The 23120-nt window shown below is 37.7% G+C and overlaps 1 protein-coding gene and 1 pseudogene across 2 annotated transcripts in view; one reads left to right on the top strand and one right to left on the bottom strand.

The window, feature by feature from the left end:
• Positions 1–87: 87 nt before the first annotated feature.
• LOC112469026 lies at positions 88–714 on the bottom strand (annotated as a pseudogene).
• A 15974-nt stretch (positions 715–16688) lies between these two features.
• Positions 16689–23120, top strand: part of PCCA (propionyl-CoA carboxylase subunit alpha) — a 337827-nt gene continuing 331395 nt past the window's right edge. For both annotated transcript variants that reach the window (XM_015587373.2, XM_015587371.2), the window contains exon 1: positions 16689–16846. In XM_015587373.2, the coding sequence (XP_015442859.1) occupies positions 16742–16846 (105 nt within the window). In that variant the 5' untranslated portion in view covers positions 16689–16741. The remainder of the gene's footprint in view (positions 16847–23120) is intronic.

Raw genomic sequence — 23120 nt, 5'->3', positions numbered from 1 at the left:
TTATAATAAAAGTCCTTTAAAGAGTTGGCCACACTTACTGTCTCCAGTTCTCCTCACTTTCTCATCACAATTTCTGTTTCAAAACCTCTATAATGTTTTGAAGAGGGTATGCAGAGGTTCATCTCTACAGTGGTGATATTGAACCGTTTCCACTGATAGAAAATTGCCATTTAGTTTTAAATAAAAACTTCATAGAGTCAGCTTCCCAAAAGGAGTTGGGGCATGTTTCAAGTTAACAAGAACTTTAGCTTCTGAATTCATAGCCCCAAATTTACATTCTACCATGTTTTTAAATAAAGGTCTGACTCCATAGTTGTCTCTGCCCAGGAATACTTTCTTATTATCCCATAAAATAAATGCAACATACAAATATTTTGCTCAGTTTTTCCTTTGTCATAAAAATGAAAGATTATCTCACTATGCACTTGGGTCTAGTAATCAAATTCAAAACGGTGTTACAACTTCTTATGGTTTTAGATTTCACCACTGTAACAGAGCCACTGATAAATTAGAATATTTCTTTGCTTTAATTGGCTGCATTCCAAACAGCTTGTCAGCCACCGCCAACTGATGAAATCTGAAGTGGTAGTTGGTGTATCCCTTAACATTCTGAAGATAAAATGCATCTGGACGTCAGTGTGCAATATTCATAGCACCCAGACACTGATCGGAGAGACAATCACCACTGCCCAAAAGGGCCAAAATGACACACATAGTGCAGTGGAGCTACAGGCTATCTGGACATAAGCAGTCTAGGCTAGTGTGAGTAGTGAAGGCAAGGGCTGTAGACTGTCTCTATTGTTTGTTTTTAGTATAAACATATCTATATATCTATATAGTCCTTTCTTAGATAAATGCTAGCAAATTGTACATACTTTCCTCTACCTTGACTTTTTTGCTCTCAACAATATATCTTGGCAATCATTCTACTGTTGCATATAGAAATTGTTCTCATTCCTTTTTACAGGTACTCAGAACCCCACTGTATAGATGTTTTGGTACATTGTAAGGGGGAATAAAGGTACTAGGAAAGATTCAAAGCATGGGAAACTTTTTGGAAGAGGAGGTCTTTTATTTTGCCAAACTGTGGTTAACTCGAGAGTCCAAAAAGAGGCTGAGATGATGGTGCCAACAGAGATGGCTGAACATTATTGACACAAGATTGCTGGTGGTCCTACATAATAAACCTCTTTGTTCTCTGAGCTGAGTAGGAGCTGGAAGGATTTGAAGAAAGAAATAGGCTTTTCCTTTCCCACTGTATTTCCTTATTTTATATACTCTCTGTTATTCCACTAGGTTTTATTTTATTTTATTTTTCCATTAGATTTTAAAGCAAGCCTAGAGTTAACCTAGAGTACAGCTATCTCTCACGGGGGTGGAATCTAACAGAATATCAGAGAAGTCCTGCTTTCCACTTTGTGAAACCACTTTCCTGGTGCTTGATATTTCTCCTCTGACTACTTCTAGAACAAGCATATTGGGCAGATGAAATGTCCTTTCAGAAGTTTCTGAATTGAGTAAAAAATAACTTTATTCCAAAGCCCTGTTATAAACTAGATCCCAAAATCACTCTGTAGTCTGTTTCTCATCTCTCATTGTGCTCAGTCAGATTGTCCAATAAAGCTTACTAAGGACAGTGTTTCAATGAGTACTATATAATAGCATAGCTGACAACATAAACATATGCAAAACCCTCAGTGGAGTTAATAGAACAAAAAATCAGGGAAATGATTGCTCTTCTGTTTACTCTTTGTCAGCCCACTTCCTTACTTCTCCTCAAAGAGAAGAGTTGCTAATTGATTGGTCATACTCAATTGACCTGGTCACATAGAGGATGAGATCACTGTGCTTTAAATAATTATTCATAAGCCAATACGAAGATTTTGAAACAGTTTTGAAAATCACAAAAGTAGGATAAAGCAAAAATAGAAACACATTCCTTGTTCTTTGATAGGATCAATCAATATCATAAATGTGTCATCTCCCCAGGTTAACATGTAAATTTAATGTAATCCCCTGCTCTCCACCAAAAAATCCAGTGTAGTTTTTCCTGGCACTGGATCCTAAACTTTGTATGGAAAAATTAATGAGCAAGAATACTTATGAACGTCTTCAAAAAGAAGAGCAATAAGAAAGGATTGGTTTTACCACATACTAAAAGTTACCTTAGAGACCCTATAATTAAAACACTGTGGTGTTGATGCTTGGCTAGACAGACAAACCAATGGAAACAGTTCTAAGTACATATGTAAATTTAGCATTGGCAAAAGGTAGCTAGCATCTTAAATCCTTGAGGGAAAAGATTAACTTTAAAAAAATGGTGTTAGCACAACTGGAGAGTCATTTGAAAAAAATATGTATTTGGATTGATGTCCCTTACTTTACATTAAAATATACTCTAAATAGATCAGTTATTTCAATGTAAAGAAAGCAAAACATAAAGAGGAAAATATGTGTTCATTTCTCTATAACCTGGATATGAAGATAGCCTTTCTAATAATAATTTAAATTCCAGAAGCTATAGAGAAAAAATATATTCAAATACAGATCTCTCTCTCTCTCTCTCTCTCTGTCTCATTTGTCTGTCTGTCTGTCTATCTGTCTATCTATCTATACACTTGCTTGGCAAAAACATCATAAGTGAAGTCAAAGATGACAAATGAAAAACTGGGAGAAAATAATTGCAGCTTAAAGTACATAAAATAGCTAATTTCTACCATAGATAAATAACTTAAAATATTAGAATATTAATAGATGCTACAACATGGAATAACCTTTAGAACATTAGGCTAAGCAAAAAAAGCCAGTCATAAAAGATCACTTATTGTATAACATTTATATGAAATATCCGAAATAGGCAAATCTGTGGAGACAGAGAGTAGATTAGTGGTCACCTAGGGCTGGATTGGGTACAGGTCGGGGTTGGGAATGAGGGGTGACTGCTAATGGATATGCGGAGAGTTCTTCACAATGTTCCAAAATTATATTATGGTGATGGTTGTACAACTAAATATAAATGTTACTAAATATCATCGAATTATACACTTTAAATGGATGAACTTTATGGTATGTCATAATTAAGCTTTTTTTTTTTAAGATAAAGACAAAAACCCAATAGAAAAATGGCCAGAAATGTTGAGACAGTTCATAGAAGATGAAAGTCAAATGCCTGTGAAATATTTGAAAAAATATTCAGCATCATTCCTTATAAAATAAATGAAAATTAAAATATATTGAAATACTATTCTTCACTTACCAGATTGGCAGCGTTGAGAGACAATCTCCATGGTGTTTCTATACATCCTGTGACAGCTTTTGTTCTCAACCATCTTTTCAAGGATGTTTGTATTGCAAACAGCCTGGAAGGACAAAAATAGTGTCTCCCTCTGGGACAGAGAGCAGATTTTTTCCTGACCAGGATAATAAAGATAATATTTTCCTTTGGGGTTAATAAAGGTTGGACAGGTTTTTTAGCTGCTCCTTAGAAGAACTGGGGATATCCTAAGCTTGGTGTTCCTCTGCTGTGACACAAACCCACCTGGGCAAAGCGCCTATCTGGGCCACTCCTCATCATCCCCCTGGGACTTGAAGGACAAGATGAACTGATACCAACATGAAGCTCAGGCTCTTGCTGTGCCATAAATAACAAATTCTCTTGCCTCTAACTTAAAAGTCTAATGTCTTCTGGCAGCACCCACAAAAACATGCTAGTCTAACTTGTTAGCATGCAAGGAAGGTACAATCTCATATCCTTCTCAGTTCTTGACCAGCAGCTGTCTAAAAGCTTGACGAGATACTCTGTTGGTAAGCCTGGGGAGGAACAGGTATTCTTACACACAGCCAGTGGGATTACAAAATGGCAAAACCCTTTTGGAGGGAAAATTCAGCAATATTTAACAAAATTATGTGTTCATTTACCCTTTGACACAGTAATCCTTCTAGAAATCTAGCTGAATATACATTTTCCACAAATGCAAAATGATATGTACTTTGTTCTGCATTTTGAAATTATTTGAAATATAAAAAGCTTGAAGAGAAATCCAAGTATCCATCAATAGAAGACTGGTTGAATAAACTAGGGCATATCCACACATGCACAAATATGTAAATATTTTTATACATATGTATATATATTTATTTTTGTGAAAAAATGAGAATAAACAAATTTTTGAAAATGGAAATGGTTACTTACAGAGGATGAGTAGAATGGGTATAGAGAATAAGGGTAGGAACAAGAATTCTGTGAGTATCCTTTTTTATAGTTTTGATTTCTAAATCATGATTTACTGTTCAAAAAATGAAATTAAGTCAAATAAGAAAAACCCTAACACTGAACACAAACAGAAACAAATGAACAAAACTGAATGTAAATCACGCCAAGAAAATAATTACTTAAAGTAACTTTGGAACATGGAATACTGTAACATTTTCTACATAAACTCTAAGGACAAAACTGCAAAGATCTTTTGAATTGCATTTAATAAGTTTATTGTTAGTAATAATGTTCTTATATTTTTGTATATTATAAAACATTATAAAAATGTACTTTCGTATAATGTAAAATAAAACAAGTAAAACAAATAAATAAATATTAATGTTGTTAGGAACCAAGATTTCAAAGTTAAAAAGATACAGAAAAAAGCACTATAGTGTTAACTTTGAATTAGAACTATCGATATGCACTCATGAGATATATATATATTTTTAATTCAGCAAACATTTATTGCGTGCCTACTATATGTGTCTGGCATAGGAGATACAACAGTGAAATAATAAAGGTATAGCCCCTACTATGATATTTATAGGAGACAGATATTAAATACATAGTTGCACAAATAATTACATTGGAATTAAGCCTAATGTTTTGCCAAGAGTTCACAATATTACCATTCAAAATATGAAGTTCCCCAGACTGAAAAGCAGCCCAGCCTGGAATTGCAGCCTTATTGTTAAGCCAAAATACTTAATGCCCACTTTAAGAAAGAATAAGTGCTTAGAGGGCAGGCAACTTGTGTCTACAAGAAAACTGGGATCAATCCACGTGTGTGGGACTGTTAGTTTTCAAAAGACAGGAATTAAACACACAGTCTTGTGCCAAGTTGCCAGATTTGTACTGACAAGCAGTGATGTCCACCTTCCCCAGACAAGATTGAGAAACGTCCTGTCTTCCCATCTTCTAACAAGAAATATCCTGCTTTGGTGTCAAACAGGATTATGGAAGAAACTGGTAGCTAGTTTTCAGCCCATAATTTTCAAGGCAAATAAATGTTCATTGGGAACTTGAGTGATGGTGTCATTCATCAAGATTCTTCTAGTGCCAGTAACTGAATTTACTCTAGAGAAATTATGGGCTAGATCGAAAGCAAAAGACCTCAGAGTTGGGCCTAAGTAGCTGTCAGTCTTGTAGGATGTATAAAGGGTGAGATAACTTGTGAATATATTCCATCTGGTTCCTACTTCTTTGTAAAGTGCTGCTACTGTGCAAACTTAGTTACAAAGACTAGTACCCATGAATGGTCCACAAGTGGAGGTAGGACTTTTCCTTTCTATGTGTGTCTGGCATAGGAGATACAACAGTGAAATATAACATGATAGGAGTTTCAGATCTCCAGTTGACTGTTCTATTGAAGTGTTTGCCATCTAAAGTCACTTTGTGGTCGAGTCCAATTACCTAGGGAAACAAATGATACCTAGAAACTGGTGCCAGGTGAAGCTGGTTGGTCTACAAAGGAAAGTGAATACAAACTCAGCAGCTGGTTTAATTGTATATTTTAGCTATGTCATAAGCAAATTGTAGCCCGTATCAGATATATGCCTAGGAATGACTAAAGATGCAAAGGGCAATATTAAGGATAGGTACCTTAATAGGCAGTGGTGATAAAAGTTTAAAAACAGATTCTCTGGGAGAGTGGGAGTCGAGGGGCTCCTGATTTGTAGTGTTTTATGAATTCCATTAGGTAAGTATTTCCACAGGCTGATTTCAAGCTACCAAGGATTTAGCGACCTGCTGAAAAGATTCCTGACAATTTAGCAATTTATTCTCACAACCTGATTCTATCTGGCCCCAGCAAACGATTGCTTATAAGTACCACAAGCTAGCTGTTTGTCAAAAATCTAGAAACTTAAACTAAAAAAAGTGAAGGAAAATATCTAGGCAGATAAGAAAACATGCATACAGATTAACATATGATAATGTATAGCTCCAGCTCTCTGAATTTCCATATTCCATTCTGATAATAAACACAATTACCAGAACACATTCATATCCCATTGTTGGGGCAATTTTATACTGTCCATTGGAGGTGCTCAAAGAAGCTTTCATTCTATTCTCTTTTCTCTCTTTACAGTTTTGCCAGGATTTGTTGCAGGCAGGTGGGATATGCACTAGAAACATCCTTGACTGTGTTTTAAAGTGTCACCATGCCTATTGGTGGATTAAAATGGTTGCCAAGCTATATTTGCTGTGGTAATAAGACCGAAGAGCTTGCCTGCTATGTTAATCAGCGTGCTGGGATTCTCTCTCTCTGTCTCTCTGTGTCTCTCTGTCTCTCTGTGTCTCTGTCTCTGTCTCTGTCTCTCTCCCTCCTTCCCTCCCTCTACTGGGTAACTTTTAATTAATTAATTAACTAATTAATTAATTTTTTGATTAAAATTGACACTCAATATTATTTTAGATTAGTTTCAGGTACAGCATAGTGGTTAGACATTTACATAATTGAAGAAGTGATCCCTCCAATTAGTCAAGTAACTACCTTGCACTATACATAGTTATTACAGTATTATTGTCTGTATTACCTAGGCTGTACTTCACCTCATGACTATTTTGTAACTACCAATGGGTACTTCTTGATTCCTTCACCTTTTTCACTTAGACCCTCAACTCCCTTCCCATCTAGGAGTCACCAGTTTGTTCTCTGTATCTATGAGTCTCTTCAATTTGGGATTTTTTCATGAAGTGTGACACAATTAATTTAGAATATAATCAATGATTATGTTGGGAGAGAACACATTATGGCAAGTAAAGACATTGACAAACCACCAGGTCCTTTAAAGTCATAAATGTACTGTAATTGTCCTTGATTGCCAGTAATATTGAAACCTAGAAAAAAAATAATTTGTAGACAATTATTGTACCAGTTTTAGTGTTTAGCAATGGGTGTCTCTGTAACCTTTCTCCAGGAGGAGGGAGCAATAAAACAGGGCTGAGGAGGTCATTGGTAAGTATGCAGAAGAAAGTCCAAAGTGACTCTCTTTAGAAGGGCCTGCTTGCAAGGTTGGCCCTTGGCTGGATTTCGGGAGTGTTCCCAATGTTTCCTAGGGATAAGGGTGGCCCACTGTGCTCAGACTGTGCAAACCATGTGATTTATATTGAACACCTGCTTTTCTTCTGGGAATTTTACACATTAGGCACCAACGCCCAATAAAAATGTTGGTCACTAAGTTTCTAATAGCCCTCCCTGGGCAGAAACATTGCATATATGCATTTTCCCTGCTGAGGAGAAGGGTGTGCTCTGTGTGACTCCCTCATGGGAAGGTGTTATGGGCTGAATGTGTTCCCTTCAAGTTCATATGTTGAAGCTCTAATCCTGATTGTGACTCAATTTGGAGATAGGGCCTTTATGGAAGTAATAATAGGTTAAATGAGGTCACAAGGGTGGGACACTGATTCAGTAGGATTAGTGACTTTATAAGAAGAGATAACAGAGTGCTAGTTCCAGTGAGAGGGTGTGCACAAGAGATCTCTCTCCCTCCCTCCCACACTCCCTCCCTTCTTCCTTGCACACTTGTGTATGGAGGAAAAGCCATTTGAAGACACCAAAAGAAGGCGGCTATCTACAAGCCAGGAAGAGAGCTCTCACCAAAAACTGAATTGGCTAGCACCTTGATCTTGGACTTCTCACCTCCAAAACTGTGAGAAAATAAATCTCCAATGTTTAAGCTACCATGTCTGTGGTATTTCATTATGACAGCCCTAATACAGCTTCTAAAACTAATACAGCTTCTCTCAGGAAGGGCAACCTGTCTCTCGAACTCATAGGTTAGCATTCCTATGCATTATTACATCCCTTAATTACTCATGTATGTGTTCTTCATGTATGATTGTTTCGCACATTTCAAAGCTTTGTTAAAAATAGTATCAAACTGTGTGTATTTGTCTGCAACTTGTTTTCCTTTTATTTTTTGTTTGTTTTTGCTCCATCTTATCTTTGCGATGTTTATCCATGTGGATAAACTTTTGCTCTAGCTCTAGAATGATGCAAACTACTTTCTAAAATGCAAATATAATATCACTTCCTGGGTTAAGATGTTTCACACTTCCCACTTAAAGAATATGGATAAAGAACATAAACATCTAAAGAGAAGAGTAAAGGACCAGTTGTAGCAAATGGAGATGCTTATGAATGTTTTTGGGTGGGAATCCCTGCACTGTTAAATCTTTTGATGTCTCAAGAAAAGTAGAAAATTTGGAATTTTAAGTGAAAGCTGCCGTATTTTGAATATAGTTAACTAATTCAACTTAACACACACACACATGCACACACACTCACACATGGCTAAAACCAAACATAGCCTGTGCCACATGTGGCTCAATTTTTGCCACATTGTGATTTCTGGCCTCGAAGATAAAAACCCCAAACACCACAGTAAAATATTTACTTTCTTCAGGAACTGGCCCTTTCCTATTCTTTCATCTTTGTCTCTAAACACTTCCTTTGCTCAAGTCCTACCATTTGTGGTTTGTGAAAGTGTGCTGCTGAATTCACGCCTCATTATTATATCACATGCTTTTCTCTCTGTTTGGAAATCCTTTACCCAGAATATCCATTTATCCACTTTTCAATTACTTTTTTTTTTAATGTGATAAAACTTCTTATTTTGGATTAATTTTAGATTTATAGAAATGTTGTAAAGACAAAATACAGAGTTCCCATGCATGCCTCACCCAGTATTCCCTGTTGATATCTTACATCACCATGGTACCTTTCTTAATACTAAGAAAAGAACATTGGTGCATTATTATTAACCAAATTCTAGACATTTTTAGTGATTTTACAGTTTTTAGTTCCAGGATCCAATCCAGGATACTACTGCATTTAGTCATCATGTCTCTTTCGCTGTCTCGGGCATGTGATAGATTCTATATTTTCATGACCTTGATAATTTTGAGAAGTCTCTTAAAAATATTTATTTATTTGAAAAATTTCAGCTTTATTGAGATATAATTGACATACAAAATTGTAAGATATTTAAAGTGCACATCATGCTGATTTGATATAAGTATACATTGTGAAGGGATTCTCACCTCCTAGTTAATTGATAAACTATCTATATATATTTTTTCTTTTTATATTCTTTTTTTTGGGTGGAGAACAATTAAATTCTGCTCTCAGAAAATTTCAGTTATAAAATACAGCGTTATAAACTATAGTCACCAGGTTTTACATGACATCCTCAGTCCTTGTTTACCTTATTATTGAAGTCTGTACCCTGCTACCAACTTCTCCCTATTTCCTGCCACCTGGCCTTTGGCGACCACTTTTTATGAGTCTGACTTTTTTTCTTATTTTTTGTATTTCACAATTAAGTGATACTATGTGGCATTTGTCTTTCTGTATGGCTTATTTCACTTGGCATAGTACCCTCTAGTCTACCTATATTGTTCTGGCTGGACTAATAATCAAATTAGCACATGACAGATAAATAGGAAAAAAACAGAGATTAATAACATGTATACATTCTGTACACATGAGAAACACCCAGAAACGCTGAGTAACTTGCCAAAGTGGTGGAAGCCATCACCTTAAATGCACACTACTTTCAGCTAGAGACAAAGATGTTGGGGGTGAAGAGTCAGTAATGGAGCTTACCAGGAAAAGCACAGTAAACAAGGGTAAAATGTTATGCAGATTAAAATCCACAACTTCTCCACTGGTAGTGAAGGCAGGCCTGGTACAGTGTAGGAGACACCCTTGCAAATGGAGATTTCCCTTACAAATGTGGATGTCCTTTTACAAAAAATAATTGTGACTGGGTTTTCAGAGCTTCTCTCAGAGCTTCTGTTTCTTTAAATTTACCAGCCTAAAATAATCAATATCCTAAAGTCCATATTTTGGGGTGGCAAACTCTGCTCCCTTTCATCGCTTAGGTTGTTTTCATGTCTTGGCTATTATGAATAATGCTGCAGTGAACATGGGAGTACAGATATCTCTTCAATATCCTGTTTTTCCTTTCCTTTGGCTATATGCCCAGAAGTGGGATTGCTGGATCATATGGTTGTTCTATTATTAAGTCTTTGAGGGACCTCTATATTGTTTTCCATAGTGGCATCACCAAATTACATTCCCATCAACAATGCACAAGGGTTCTCTTTTTTCCACATTCTCACCAACACTTTCTATCACTTGTCATTTTCATGACAGCCATTCTAACAGATGTGAGGTGATATCTCCTTTTGGTTTTGATGTACATTTTCCTGATGATTAGTGATGCTGAATGCCTTTTCATGTACTTGTTGTCTATTTATGTATCTTTGGAAAAATGTTCGGTTCCTCTCTCTATGTTTGAATTGGATTTGTTTGGTCTTTTTACTATTGAGTTGTATGAGCTCTTTATATATTTTACATATAAACTCCTTATCAGATATATGATTTGCAAATATTTTCTCTCATTTTGTAGGTTGCTTTTTCATTTTGTTTTCTTTGGTTTTCTTTGCTGTGAGAAGTTTTTAGTTTGACTTAGTCAAACTAAAAAACCACTTATTTATTTTTGCTTTTGTTGACTTTGCTTTTGGTGTCAAATCCAAAAAAAAAAAAAATCATTGACAAAACAAATGTCAAGGGGCATACCATCTATATTTTTTCCTAGGAGTTTTATGGGTTCAGGTCTTATGGTCAATTTTTTTTAAAATCCATTTTGAGTTGATTTTTGTGTAAGTTGTAAGATAGTGGTTCAACTTCATTCTTTTGCATGTGGCTGTCCAGTTTCCTAGTATTACTTATTGAAGAGACTATCCTTTCCTCATTGTATATTCTTGGCTCCTTTGCTGTAAATCAATTGACTCTATATACATGCATTTATTTTGGGGTTCTCTATTCTATTCTGTTGATCTGTGTGTCTGTTTTTATGTAATACCATACTATTCTGATTACTAAAGCTTTGTAATATGGTTTGAATCAGGAAGTGTAATGCTCAAGATTTGTTTTTCTTTCTCAAGATTTTCTTTTTCAAGGGTATTTTGCGTTTCTAAACAAATTTTAGGATTTTTTTTCTATTTCTGTGAAAAATGCCATTAGAATTTTGATAGAGATTACATTGAATCTGTAGATTGCTTTGGGTAGTGTGGACATTTTAACAATATAATTCTTCCAATCCATGATCATGGAATATCTTTCTATTTATTTCTTCTTCAGTTTCTTTTATGAATGTCTTAAAGTTTCAGTGTACAATTCTTTCATCTCCTTGGTTAAATTTATTCTTTTTGATCCAATTGTAAGTTTAATTGTTTTTTAATTTTTCTTTCTGATAGTTCATTATTAATGTATAGATATGAAACATTTTTGTATACTGATTTTGTATCTTACAACTTTTTGTATACCTGTGTACAGAAGCAGTACGGCAGTGTGTGCTCTGGACTCCCACAACCTAGGTTCATTATCCAAACTCTGCCATTTACTAGTTGTTTACCTTGGGCAAACTGTTTAACCTGTAAAAAGGGGGTAATTATAGTATCCATCTTACTGAATAGTTGTAAGAATTAAGAATACATTTAGATCACTTAAAACAGATAGTCATTGGCATAGAGTGAGTATTCAATAAATATTAATTATTATTATTTTACCAACTCCCTCTCCTATAACTGAACCAGAAATTGACTCTTTGTAGCACTTTTGATTTTTGAGGACACAGTCAAGTTGATCCTTATTGTACATATATTATGAAGAGTAAGTAAGTAAGTTTCCTAAACAATGGTATTTACAAATGTTACTTGTTTTCTCAGTGCAGATATGAAAGGGTTGGGGGACCCTGGCATACTTTGCTTAAAGACAATGGTCATAAACTATAACTAATTTGTTTCTTTAAGAATAAAAATTGTTATGCATAGGTGCTGGGGTCTCAAGCATATTTGAAAAATTTCCCAATATCTTTCATAATAGCCAGGTTTAATTTGTAGCCAATAAATTGTGGCCAGAATGAGAGGGTCACTTGACACAATGTATAGCTACTTGAAATTTAAGGGCATCTCCTGTGGCTGCCATGCTAAGAAAAAGTTCTGAGCCTGGCAGCATCTCATGGGATGTTTTGAAGTGGCTTTATGTATAGTGGTACACAATTTTTATGCTTATTTATGGCAAACTCCTTGAAGAAAGAGACTATATTTTTGTATTTCTTTTACACTAATTAGAATAACAACAACAAACTCTAGAGAGGGGTAAACTAATTATTTTAGCAATTCCCAAATCTCAGTGGCCTAAGGAAAAAAATAGTTTATTTCTTGTTCATGTCAAAGTTCAGCGAGGGAAGGCAAGAAAGATCTGGTTTGCTTAGTCATTGAGATACCAGCACTCCTTCCATCCAGTGCCTATGGAGTCTCAGCAGATGAGCAGAAGAGAAAGGGTGTGAAGAGTTGCACAGGTGGTTTTATGAGCTAGGCCTAGAGGCTGGTGTATTTTACTTCTACTCATAGCCCATTGGCCACAGTGCAGATATATTATGATATCTAACTGTAAAGAAGGCTAGGAAATGTTGCCTAGCAGTTTGCTCAGACAGAAGAGTGAACATGTTTGGAGAGCAGTTAGCCAGTCTCTATCATGTTCTCAAATATCTTAGATATTTTCCTTACAATCTATTACTTTAAATGGAGAGGGCAAAGATCCATATTAGCGCTCTATTAGTTAGGATACATATTTGGCTACTGTAACACAGGCAAAACAAAACATGGTAACTTAAACAAGATACAGTGTTTTTCTTTTTTGCATAAGATTCTGAGCAAAATATTCCAGGGCTGACATGGCATTGCTACAATGTCAGGTACCTAGAGGCTCCTTGAATATTGTTTTGCTTTCTTCAACACCTGTCTTTTTTTTTTTACCACCTCGGATGACAACTTTGCCCCCACATTCTGGCAAGCTGGGAAGAGATGAGAAAGTGGAAGGCATCCCCCTTCCCTTCAGCCCAAAAGTTGCATATGTCACTTCTGCTTACATTCTATTGGTTAAAACTTAGTAACCTGGCCACTCTTGCTGTGATGGAAGTTGGGAAGTGTAGTTCTTACCTGAGGGCCATGTATCCAGCTAAATTGTGATAGTTCTTTTACCAAAGAAACAAGATAGATATTAGGGGACAACTAGCATTTTTTTTTGCCACACTCCACCCTTTCATCACTCAGATATTATCCACAACTTCTTTCCTTCTTTCTCCATGTACCAGTCAAGATTCAGTCAGGGAAGCAGAGCTATTATGAATAGTAGAGCAGTATGTCTATTTCAACTATGCATTCGGAAACTGGAGAAATAATCATGATGTGGGCTCAGGAATACACTGGGCTCACTTTGTCTCAGACCCAAGTCGAAATTCCACTAATCTTCTGACCTCTGTAAGACTCTACTTTCACTGGTAAACCACGATGGCATCTTTGAGTCTCTAGAAATTAGTATCAATTCACAGCCAGGGTCTAGTAATCCCTGAAAATTCTGGTTATCTTCCCTTCCCCAGTATACACTCACCTTAGTCAATGGCTACAGGCTCCTTTCAGAGGATCGGAGAAAGAGAAATTAAAATAGTCTGCTTGACATATTAGTAGAAGTGGACAAGTTGGAGTTTGGGAGATAGCTGAGAAACCGAGCATGTCTGACACCAAATAGGAGTGTGAGGCAGGATCTTGTGGAGGGTTCAATGAGAAGCAGTTGCCTTTGGATAGCTTTTGCCTCTGTAGGTCTGCAATCAAGCATCTGGCGGTGGACCTGAGTTTGCTTGCTGGTAGTCAGCAGGACTCAAAGGTGGGAAAAACAAACTGGATGCAGAATGGAGACTAAGGACAAACTGAGACCTTCCAAGAAACTATGTTACTTATCTTACTGTAATAACCTTCTGAGAGTAATGGCTACGGCTTCACTCCTGTCTTCTAAATATCTTATAAATTCCTCTTTTGGTTAACTCTAATCAGGAGCCACATAGGGAAGAGGATTGGAGAAACATAGTTTCCAATCCAGTATACCTAGTCTGCAGTACTCTCACAGGAAGAGAGCCAAATATTTGTAGCTCAAAGGTCAGGTCTCTAAGTGGAGCTCAGTCTTCCTATTTGTTGTGTATGTGGCTACTCATGATTCCTGATTTACATCCTTACCTTCCCTCTGCCCCATCCCCACTCTACAACAATATAGTAGACATCTAACTGTAATAAGACACAATAGGTCAAGAGTAAGTTTGGCATTTGACTTTTGAAGAGTAACTCAGGAAGATGATGTAAAGATACTTTCAAAATTCTGAGAGAAGATTTGTGGATTTATGCTGATTTCCATGATACTGTAACTGGTTCCATACGGGTCTCAGATTAACTGGTTCCTTTTTACTATGGATAAATAGGAAATTGTACAAAATATCTGAAAACTGTTTTCAAACATTAGTAACAGGAAGCAGTGTTTTTGGAGACAATAAACATCCCAAAATGTGTGGCGTAGCTCAGATAAGAACTGTCCAGCTCAAAATGCCAGTCGTACTCCCTCCAAAATACTGTATTAGAGTTGCAGGTTATATCAGTGATAGCAATAACAGTATTGTCCAAGATTTTGAAAGTGACCATTTCACCAAAGAGGTACCATGACATAACAAGGGTCATCAGCTTTCAGCTTCTGGTTTTCTATTTTGGGATTGTCATTATTATCTCCACATATTTTAGGTTTCATTATGTAAGCACCTCACTTCTGAATATTAAATTATGAGTTGTAGGATACAATTTCGGTTGTTAAAGGCAGATTTAAGTGTGATTTAAACAAAGTAAACGTTTATTTCTCTGTCACACAACACTCCGTGTATTAAGCAATAAAAGGCTGATAAGATGGCCCTATGGTGTCAGGAACCTGGGCTCCTCCAATCTTATTACTCTGATATCTTTAACACAGGGCTCCTGTCTTGTGGGTTAAGATGGCTGCTCCAGCACCCACCAGCATATCTTCTCTCAGGAAGGAAAGAAGGGGAAATGGAGGGTGTGCCCCTGATCTTTAAGGGCACAATCCTTACATTCCATAACCAGCCCTTAGTTTCTTGGCTACACCACGTGTAAGGGAGGCTGGATATTGTGGCTTTTAGCTGGGTGGCCTTGGGTTCAGATAAAATTCAAGAACTCTTTTAGTAAAGGAATAGATATTATGGAACAAGTAGTATCTGCCACAAGTGCCTTTCATGAAGATGAAGCAGATAGGATCTAAGGAGAACCAATCCAAAGGGCAAAAATTGGAGGAAGAAATAGCAAGAGAAAATAAAAGCAGTTTTCCTTGCTAGGAAATGATTCCAACCTTGGATACAAAGGAAGTTCCTACTTACATTTAAAAATTCCATTAAATGTCACTTCTCTGATATCCCCAAACATTTTGTTTTTGTCTCTTGGCATAGGCTATGCCATAGCATATTCTAGGTCATTCCTAGCTTTGTTAACTCTCTCAAGGTGACTTGGTAGGAGTAGCAAAATAGTCAACAGCCTATTTATAGGTGAGATGACCTGATGTTTGAGATTTGCTTTAAAATATTCCAACAAAGAATAAAAAGAGGGAATAGATGAAAGAAGGTTGACAAAATGTTGCTTTATTGAAGCTCCACGATGGGTGCCTGGGTGATTATAATACTGTTCCCCCCACCCCCCCGCCTCGCTTTGGTGTATGTTAAAAATTTTGTATAATAAAAAAAAAACAAAAGCCAAGTCCCTGAAGACAGCCAGACCTGGGTTCAATCCCTAGTTTACCATGTACCAGTTGAGTGACTTTACCTCTTTATAAATTGTTTCTCAAACTTAGGGTTCTTGTAAAGATTAGATGAGACAGAATTTGAGACTTCTAGTGCAATATCTTTAGTAGTTGTACTAATAAGAGAGTGCCTGGTTGCAAGCAACAGAAACTGATTCTGGTTATGGCTAATTTCCCTGACACGCAGATATTACGAGGCAGAAATAGGACTTGAGCTCGGATCTCTGATTTCTACATCTAGAGCATTCTCTAGGTTACTGCACTTGTTTAACATCTTACCTTAGTTTGGTGTTTTCAGGTTATGCCTTCAAACATGGACATAGTTTGGGCACGTGTCTATAACTTAGGACAGTCGGGGCTGCAGGGGGTGATCATGGGGGGAGGAGCTGACTCACTAACGTTAAGTGACCTAGCTGCGTATTGGTCCCTAAGTGGACGTTGGTATACAGTACGCGGCTTAACCCAAGCAGGCGCGGACTACCTGACACCAGAATTCTCTCGTCTTCCCAGCCTCGCTCACTCCGGGGGTTGGGTAGGGCCCTCCTGAGTCACCGCCAGCCTCGCAGCCCGCCCTCCCGCCTCCTGCCGAGTCCCAACGCGCGCCTTTCCAGCTGCCAGGTTCGCGGCTCCAGGGGTTGGGCCAGTCCCGCTCTCTCGTCTCCTCGCGGCAGGGGGGCGGGGCCGCTGATCCCCGGCTCGTGATTGGCCGAAGCGCTGCCGCTCCCCTTCTCCGCCCCCTTCGGCGGGGTGAGAGGTCAGCAGAGCGTCAGTCAGCCCGGGCGACAATGGCGGGGCTCTGGGTGAACGCGGTGTCTCTGATTGCTGTCGAATCGCGTGGGCAGCGATTGCTGCAGCAGCTGATGCGGAGCGCAGCGCTGGGGACCCTGAAGGTGAGGAGCGACGGGGCTCCCCGCGGGCCTAGGCTTCAGTGGACTTTCAGCCCTGCTCCGCCGGGCGGTGTTCAGTGCCGCGGAGAGCGCCCCAGTGGCTCCGGGTGACACCCGCGTTCCAGATTCCGCGGCGGTCCGGGTCTCTTACTCTCTCTCTGCGGGAGTTCGCGCTAGACCAGGGCTGAGTAGGCGTCCCTCGCTGCAGCTTGTACTCCGAGGATCATGGAGGGCAGAGGGGCTCAGGGAGCCGGCAGGCATGTGTTTTCTGCACTCTCCCAGGGAGTGTCTGACAGCCATCTGGCAGTAATGTACTCACATCTCCCGTGCACCCGATCTTGTACCTTACAGGTCTGGCTTGTTTTGAGCTTTCCAGGGTTTATTTTTAAGGGTCCTTATAGTTTCCATTTTCTCTTGTTTCTTTCTTCCTTTGAAGGGACACTGTAGATTGCTGCTGAAGTAGAGTTAGGGTTGTGAGTTTATCTCAACTTTTAAAGCACCACACGATGTCACGATTGCTACTACCTTTTACGTTTGAATTGAAAGCCTGTTTTAATCGTATTACATTACAATATACTGTATATGCATCTTGTGAATTAATTTTTTTTTCTGTGTAGTGGTCAGCCTGATTTTTGTAATGTTCTAAAACACAGTTTAAACATTTTTGTCACTGCTCTGTATGTAGCAGCCTTGACTCATACATTGGAGTGTTTGTGGGTGGCTGTTAACATTGAGTCTCATGTAATTTCTGAGCAAAGATTACTAAACTTACTTTGTTAATAGGGCTTATTAAGTCTCTTGAACAAATTCCTTAAATGAAGGTCTCCCTGAAAACCACCTGTCATCTGGTTCAGGGTGCTTGTTAAACTTCATTTAAAAATATTTTAGAAATTGTCACATAACTTGATTTATTGTCATTGAAATTTAGAATTGGAAGACATGTTAGAGATTATCTGGCCCATCCTACTCTTTTAAAGAGGAGGGAACCCAGGTGAGCAATGTGAGTGCTGGAACTGATCATGGCAATGGAAGCAAGTTGGCACCTGTATTACCTTTGTGTGAACTTCAGAATGTCCACATTAAAAAAACATGATGTTCTTTGTGTTGGCACGCAATTTGTTTTGTAATCTTATTATTCTTTCTTCTTTTAATATTTGTTGGCCACATCAATTTTAGTTGCAAGACTCTTTTGCATTTACATAGGAGACAGCATAGTGTAGTGGAAAGGCATGGGCTTTGGAGTCACGTAGATGAAGTTTTGTATTAGACAAGTCACGTAGTTGGGCCTCAGCTTCTTCCTTTGAGCTATATATTTTAAAACAAATCTTTATTGATACTTTCTGTTTACCATCTCTAAAGGAACAGTATAGTTTCTGTTCTCTTAGAAATTTTAGTCTATTAGGGAGAGACAAGTTTAAAATGCAGGTCCTGGTGCTGTGAGAAAATGGAGTGGAGGGATTTGACCAAGTCAAGATTTTAAGTTCTATGTCCTAGATACTGTTGTGATACTTTACCTGAATTTATTCAATCCTCACAACAGCTGTGTAGTCCCCATATACAGATGAAGAAATTGAGGCACGCAGTGTTTAGAACTCTAGGACTTGTGCTCTTAATCATACAATGTTGCCTAAGGTAAGGGAGTGCTTTCCTTTGGAAGTGAAAATTGAAACAACTTTTAAAGGACAAAGTGATTTCTAGGCAAAGTGAGATGAGTGTTATATGTGAGAGAATAGCACACACAAAGGTCCTGTGGCCAGAGGGAATGGCAAAAGAGAAGAACAGAGAAAAGCCTTCTGAGGCTCTGATATAGAGACTAGATGGTGCTGGGGAGGTAGGTAAGAGTCAGACCACGTTAGGTCTAGTAGACCAGGCTGTTATGTTTGGTCTTTGTCTTATAGCAATGGGAAGCCATTGATGTTGGAGGTAAGAGAGATTATCCTACTGTTTTAGATTGGAGAGGCTGAAAATTGTTTCTGTACTTAACTGCTATACACTTGTTATACAGTTAATGTATAATATATAACCTTTGACTTTTCTTACCCTGTTCCTTCCTTTCCAATGTATTGGCAGAGATTGCATTCTATTTCTGTGTTCTTAGCACAGTGTTTGACACAAAAGGTGCTGAAAGTATTACAGTACTGACTGGAGTAGAGAGTTCATTTTGTCAGTAAAGAATTCTTCCTGGAGGTGGGAAGAATCTCTGAAGTTCACGATCTCTTTAGGGGAACTTGAGCTGCTGCTTAGCTTCTCTATATGCTTCTCTTCCATAAACTTGAAATGTGCTCCACTGAGTCTATGTCTGAAGCAGAACCTTTTGAAAACTGTATTCCTCTCATTTCTCCCTCTACTCCTGCAAACCATTTGGTTGGTCAGAAAGCAGACTGCTAACTCTAGTCTAGAGAATTCTAACCATTCTTTTTAGCTAGTTAACAGAATTTGTTTGCTTTTAGGATATATGTAGAGTTCACTTTTTAGTCTTATTTGTTTTGTGTATCAGCTTTTAAAACACATTCTGTTTAAATACCTAGTTTTTTCCTTCTGTCTACGTTTTTCAGTGGTTCCAGAATGCTGGATTTATGGTAATCACTACAGCTTATTGAACTTTTATATGCCTTATGTGGTTTTCATATATTACTTCTCATTCATGTAACAACTAGGGGAAAAAAAATCCCAATTTTACACAAGAGGAAACAAAGCTCAGAGCAGTTAAGTAACTTGCTTAAATATACATTTGGATGAGGTAGAATTTGAACGTTGGATGGTATGATTTCAAAGCCTGGCTTTGTCTCTGATTTGAATGATGGTCTCATTAATGGTGCACTCATGAAGCATGAATGCTTAAGCTTTATGTTCCTTGAAATCTATGATTTTCTTTTCTAGTTATGGAAAGGAATGTTTAAGCATATCTAAATGCTTTGGAATAGCCTGGAGGTAAATCTTTCCAATATGCTGATAGATTTCTGACAATCATTTGGGAGAAAAATCTTCTAAGATTATTATAGAAACCAGTTTCTGGTATAATAAAATGCTTATGGACATTTGTGCATTTAAGCATCTGCTTTTTGGGTTTTATTCTGTTCCTAAGAGATTCAGAATAGAGGTGTGATTGGTAAAACCTTTTTCTAAATAAGGGGGAAAGGTGGTGACATTTTTGATCAAGAGAGAGAAAGAAAAGGAGTTGTTTAAATGATTCCAATTTAAAAAAAAGTGGGTAAATAAGAACAGAAATGCAAAAGGAAACTTGGGAAGGAAAATTTTTTTGGGGGGGCAGGGTAGAAACATAGTATTTCATCTTAGTTATCTGGATTTAGATGACTAGAAAAGTCATATTGAGTTCCTGGGAAGAAAGATGGAAACGAGTGGTTGGTTTTTGGGTCAGTGATCTGAGGTAAAAGTTAGCAATTGAGTAAGTGAACTCTGAGGGATATAGTGGATAAGTTAATACAGTTGGTCCCCTGAGGGTTCTTCCATGGATTCAACCAACTAGGGATTGAAAATGTTTGGAAAAAAATCCCAGAAATTTCCAAAAAGCAAAACTTGGATATGCCACACTCTAAGCACTACTATGGTGATTCTACATGAATGAAATGATGTGGAGTCATTCCCTGCTGTAGCCTATATGCAAATATAGGTTATATGTAAATACTACACTATTTTATATAAGAGACTTGAACATCTGTGGTTTTTAGTATCTATGGGGAATCCTGGAACCAATCCCCTGTGGATACCAAGGGATTTAATTGAATAAATACTCAATCTTGTTACCCTAAATTATGATTTGGAAGAAGAAAGAAGAGACAATAGGATTTCGGGGAATGGTTTGAGATGAGGCAATGTAGCATTCATTCATTCATTTATTCATCCTTTCAGTCATCTAGAGATGTAATTATCTGTTCATTCAAAAAGTGTCTGTGAAAACAAGTGTTGGCAAGGATGCGGAGAACAAGGAACCCCCTCATACATTGTTGGTAGGATTGCAAATTGGTACAGCCACTATGGAAAACAGTGTGGAGGTTTCTTAAAAAATTAAAAATGGATATACCTTTTGACCCAGCAATTGCACTTCTGGGTATTTATCCAAAGAAAATCAAAACGATAATTTGTAAGGATCTATGCGCCCCAATATTCATGGCAGCACAATTTACAATAGCCAAGATATGGAAGCAACCTAAATGCCCATCAACAGACGATTGGATAAAGAAATTATGGTTCATATATACAATGGAATATTACTCAGCCATTAAAAGAAATGAAATCCTGCCATTTGCAATGACATGGATGAACCATGTCATGTTATTATGCTTAGTGAAATAAGTCAGAGAAAGATAAGTACCATATGATTTCACTTATGTGTGAATCTAAGGAACGAAAAGAATAAACTAATAAAAAACAGACTCACAAATGTAGTGGGCAATAAGGTGACAGAGGAGTGAGGGGTTGGGGGACTGGGAAAATGGGGTGAATGAAGGGTTAAAGAAGTACAAATTAGTAGTTGATAGATGGTCATGGGGATGGGGAGTACGGCATAGAGAATGCAGTTAGCATTAATATGTTGGCTAGGTGGAGGGCGAGGGGAGCGAGGGAGTAATTGGGGGGATTGTTTTATGAACTATGTAGATGTCTAACCAATGTACTGTATACTTGAAACTAATTGAAATAAATAAATTAATTTAAAAAAAGTGTTTCTGGAGCATCTACTAAGTGCCTGGCACTAAGATATGCACTGAGCAAATAAGAAGAAACTAAAACATATTGTCTTACCATTTCTCTGGCGTAAAGAGGTCAAGGAATAAAAATAAAGTTTGAAGGAGGAATTTGATAAGGTTTTTGGTCTTATTATTTTATTTTGAAGATACTCTCCAATAGTTGAAGCAAGTATATACTTTAAAAAAAGAGGGTAATGTAGGATTTTAAAAAATATTTTATTTATTTTGACTTGCCTAGTGACCCTTTCATTAAAAAAAAAAAAAGACTATAAATTGTGATGGGATCAATATAACAAGATCAAAATAAAAGTTAATTTTAAAAATGTTGGAAGACATAGGTTTATAATTTCAGTCAGGAAAACTAATACAGCATCCATGGGACATACCTGATGGCTTAAAACAACACAAATTTATTTTCTCACAGTCGTGGAGACTAGTAGTCTGAAATCAAAATTTCAGCAAGGCCATGCATGCTCCCTGTGAAGGCTCCAGTGAAGAATAATTTCTTGTCTCTTGGAGCTTCTCGTGGCTCCAGGCATTCTTTGGTTTGTGGCTGTAGCACTCTAATCTCTGCCTCTGTCCTCACATGGCCTTCTTGTCCTTCTTCCTCTGTGTCGTCCATTCTTCCTTCCTTTCCTTCCTTTCCTTCCTTCCCTTCCTTTCCTTCCCTTCCCTCTTTCCTTCCTTCCTTCCTTCTTTCCTTCCTTCCTTCCTTCTTTCCTTCCTTCCTTCCTTCTTTCCTTCCTTCCTTCCTTCTTTCCTTCCTTCCTTCCTTCTTTCCTTCCTTCCTTCCTTCTTTCCTTCCTTCCTTCCTTCTTTCCTTCCTTCCTTCCTTCTTTCCTTCCTTCCTTCCTTCTTTCCTTCCTTCCTTCCTTCCTTCCTTCCTTCCTTCCTTCTTTCCTTCCTTCTTCTTTTCTTTCCTTTTTTATATGGACACTTATCATTGGATTTAAGGCCATGACAGGATCCAGGATGATCTCATCTCAAAATCCATAACTTAAATATATCTACAAAGTCCCTTTTTCCGAAGAAGGTCAAATTCACAAGTTCTAGGACACAGACGCATCATTTTGGGGCCACTATTCAACCTACTGTGTGTTAGATACTTTTGTTGCTGGGGATATGATACTGAACATTTCTGCTCTCATTTTGGTTATACCTGAGTAGAGGAGACTGACTGTATTCACATAAATAGATGCGTTCAAGAGTGGTAATTGCTTCAAACTGCTGGGCTCTGCGCTTTAATACTAATGGGATAAAGAGTGGTGGTGTGTTGAGTGGGGGGTTACCTAAGGAAACAGGAAAGACGTTTCTGAGTGTGTGGCATTTGAACAGAAAAGTGACCTGATTTGCTATGTGATCTGGGGGCCTAGGTTTCTGAGGGAAGGCCGAGGCAAAAGCTCTGAGGTGAGAATGCGTTTGGTATAATTGCTTAAAGGGATGGATGTGGCCAGTATGGTTGGAGCAAAGTGTAATGCTAGGAGATGAGGTAGGTAGGACAGTCATGCAGGGGCTTGTATGAGAAATTTATCCTAAGGAGTTTATTGAAGGGTTTTAAACGAGTTGGATTT

The sequence above is a fragment of the Pteropus alecto genome, unplaced genomic scaffold (genome assembly GCF_000325575.1).
Source record: "Pteropus alecto unplaced genomic scaffold, ASM32557v1 scaffold13, whole genome shotgun sequence".
NCBI classification, from domain to species: Eukaryota; Metazoa; Chordata; class Mammalia; order Chiroptera; family Pteropodidae; genus Pteropus; species Pteropus alecto.
Note: the sequence above shows the minus strand (reverse complement) of the source record. Positions and strands in the feature narration are given on the sequence as shown.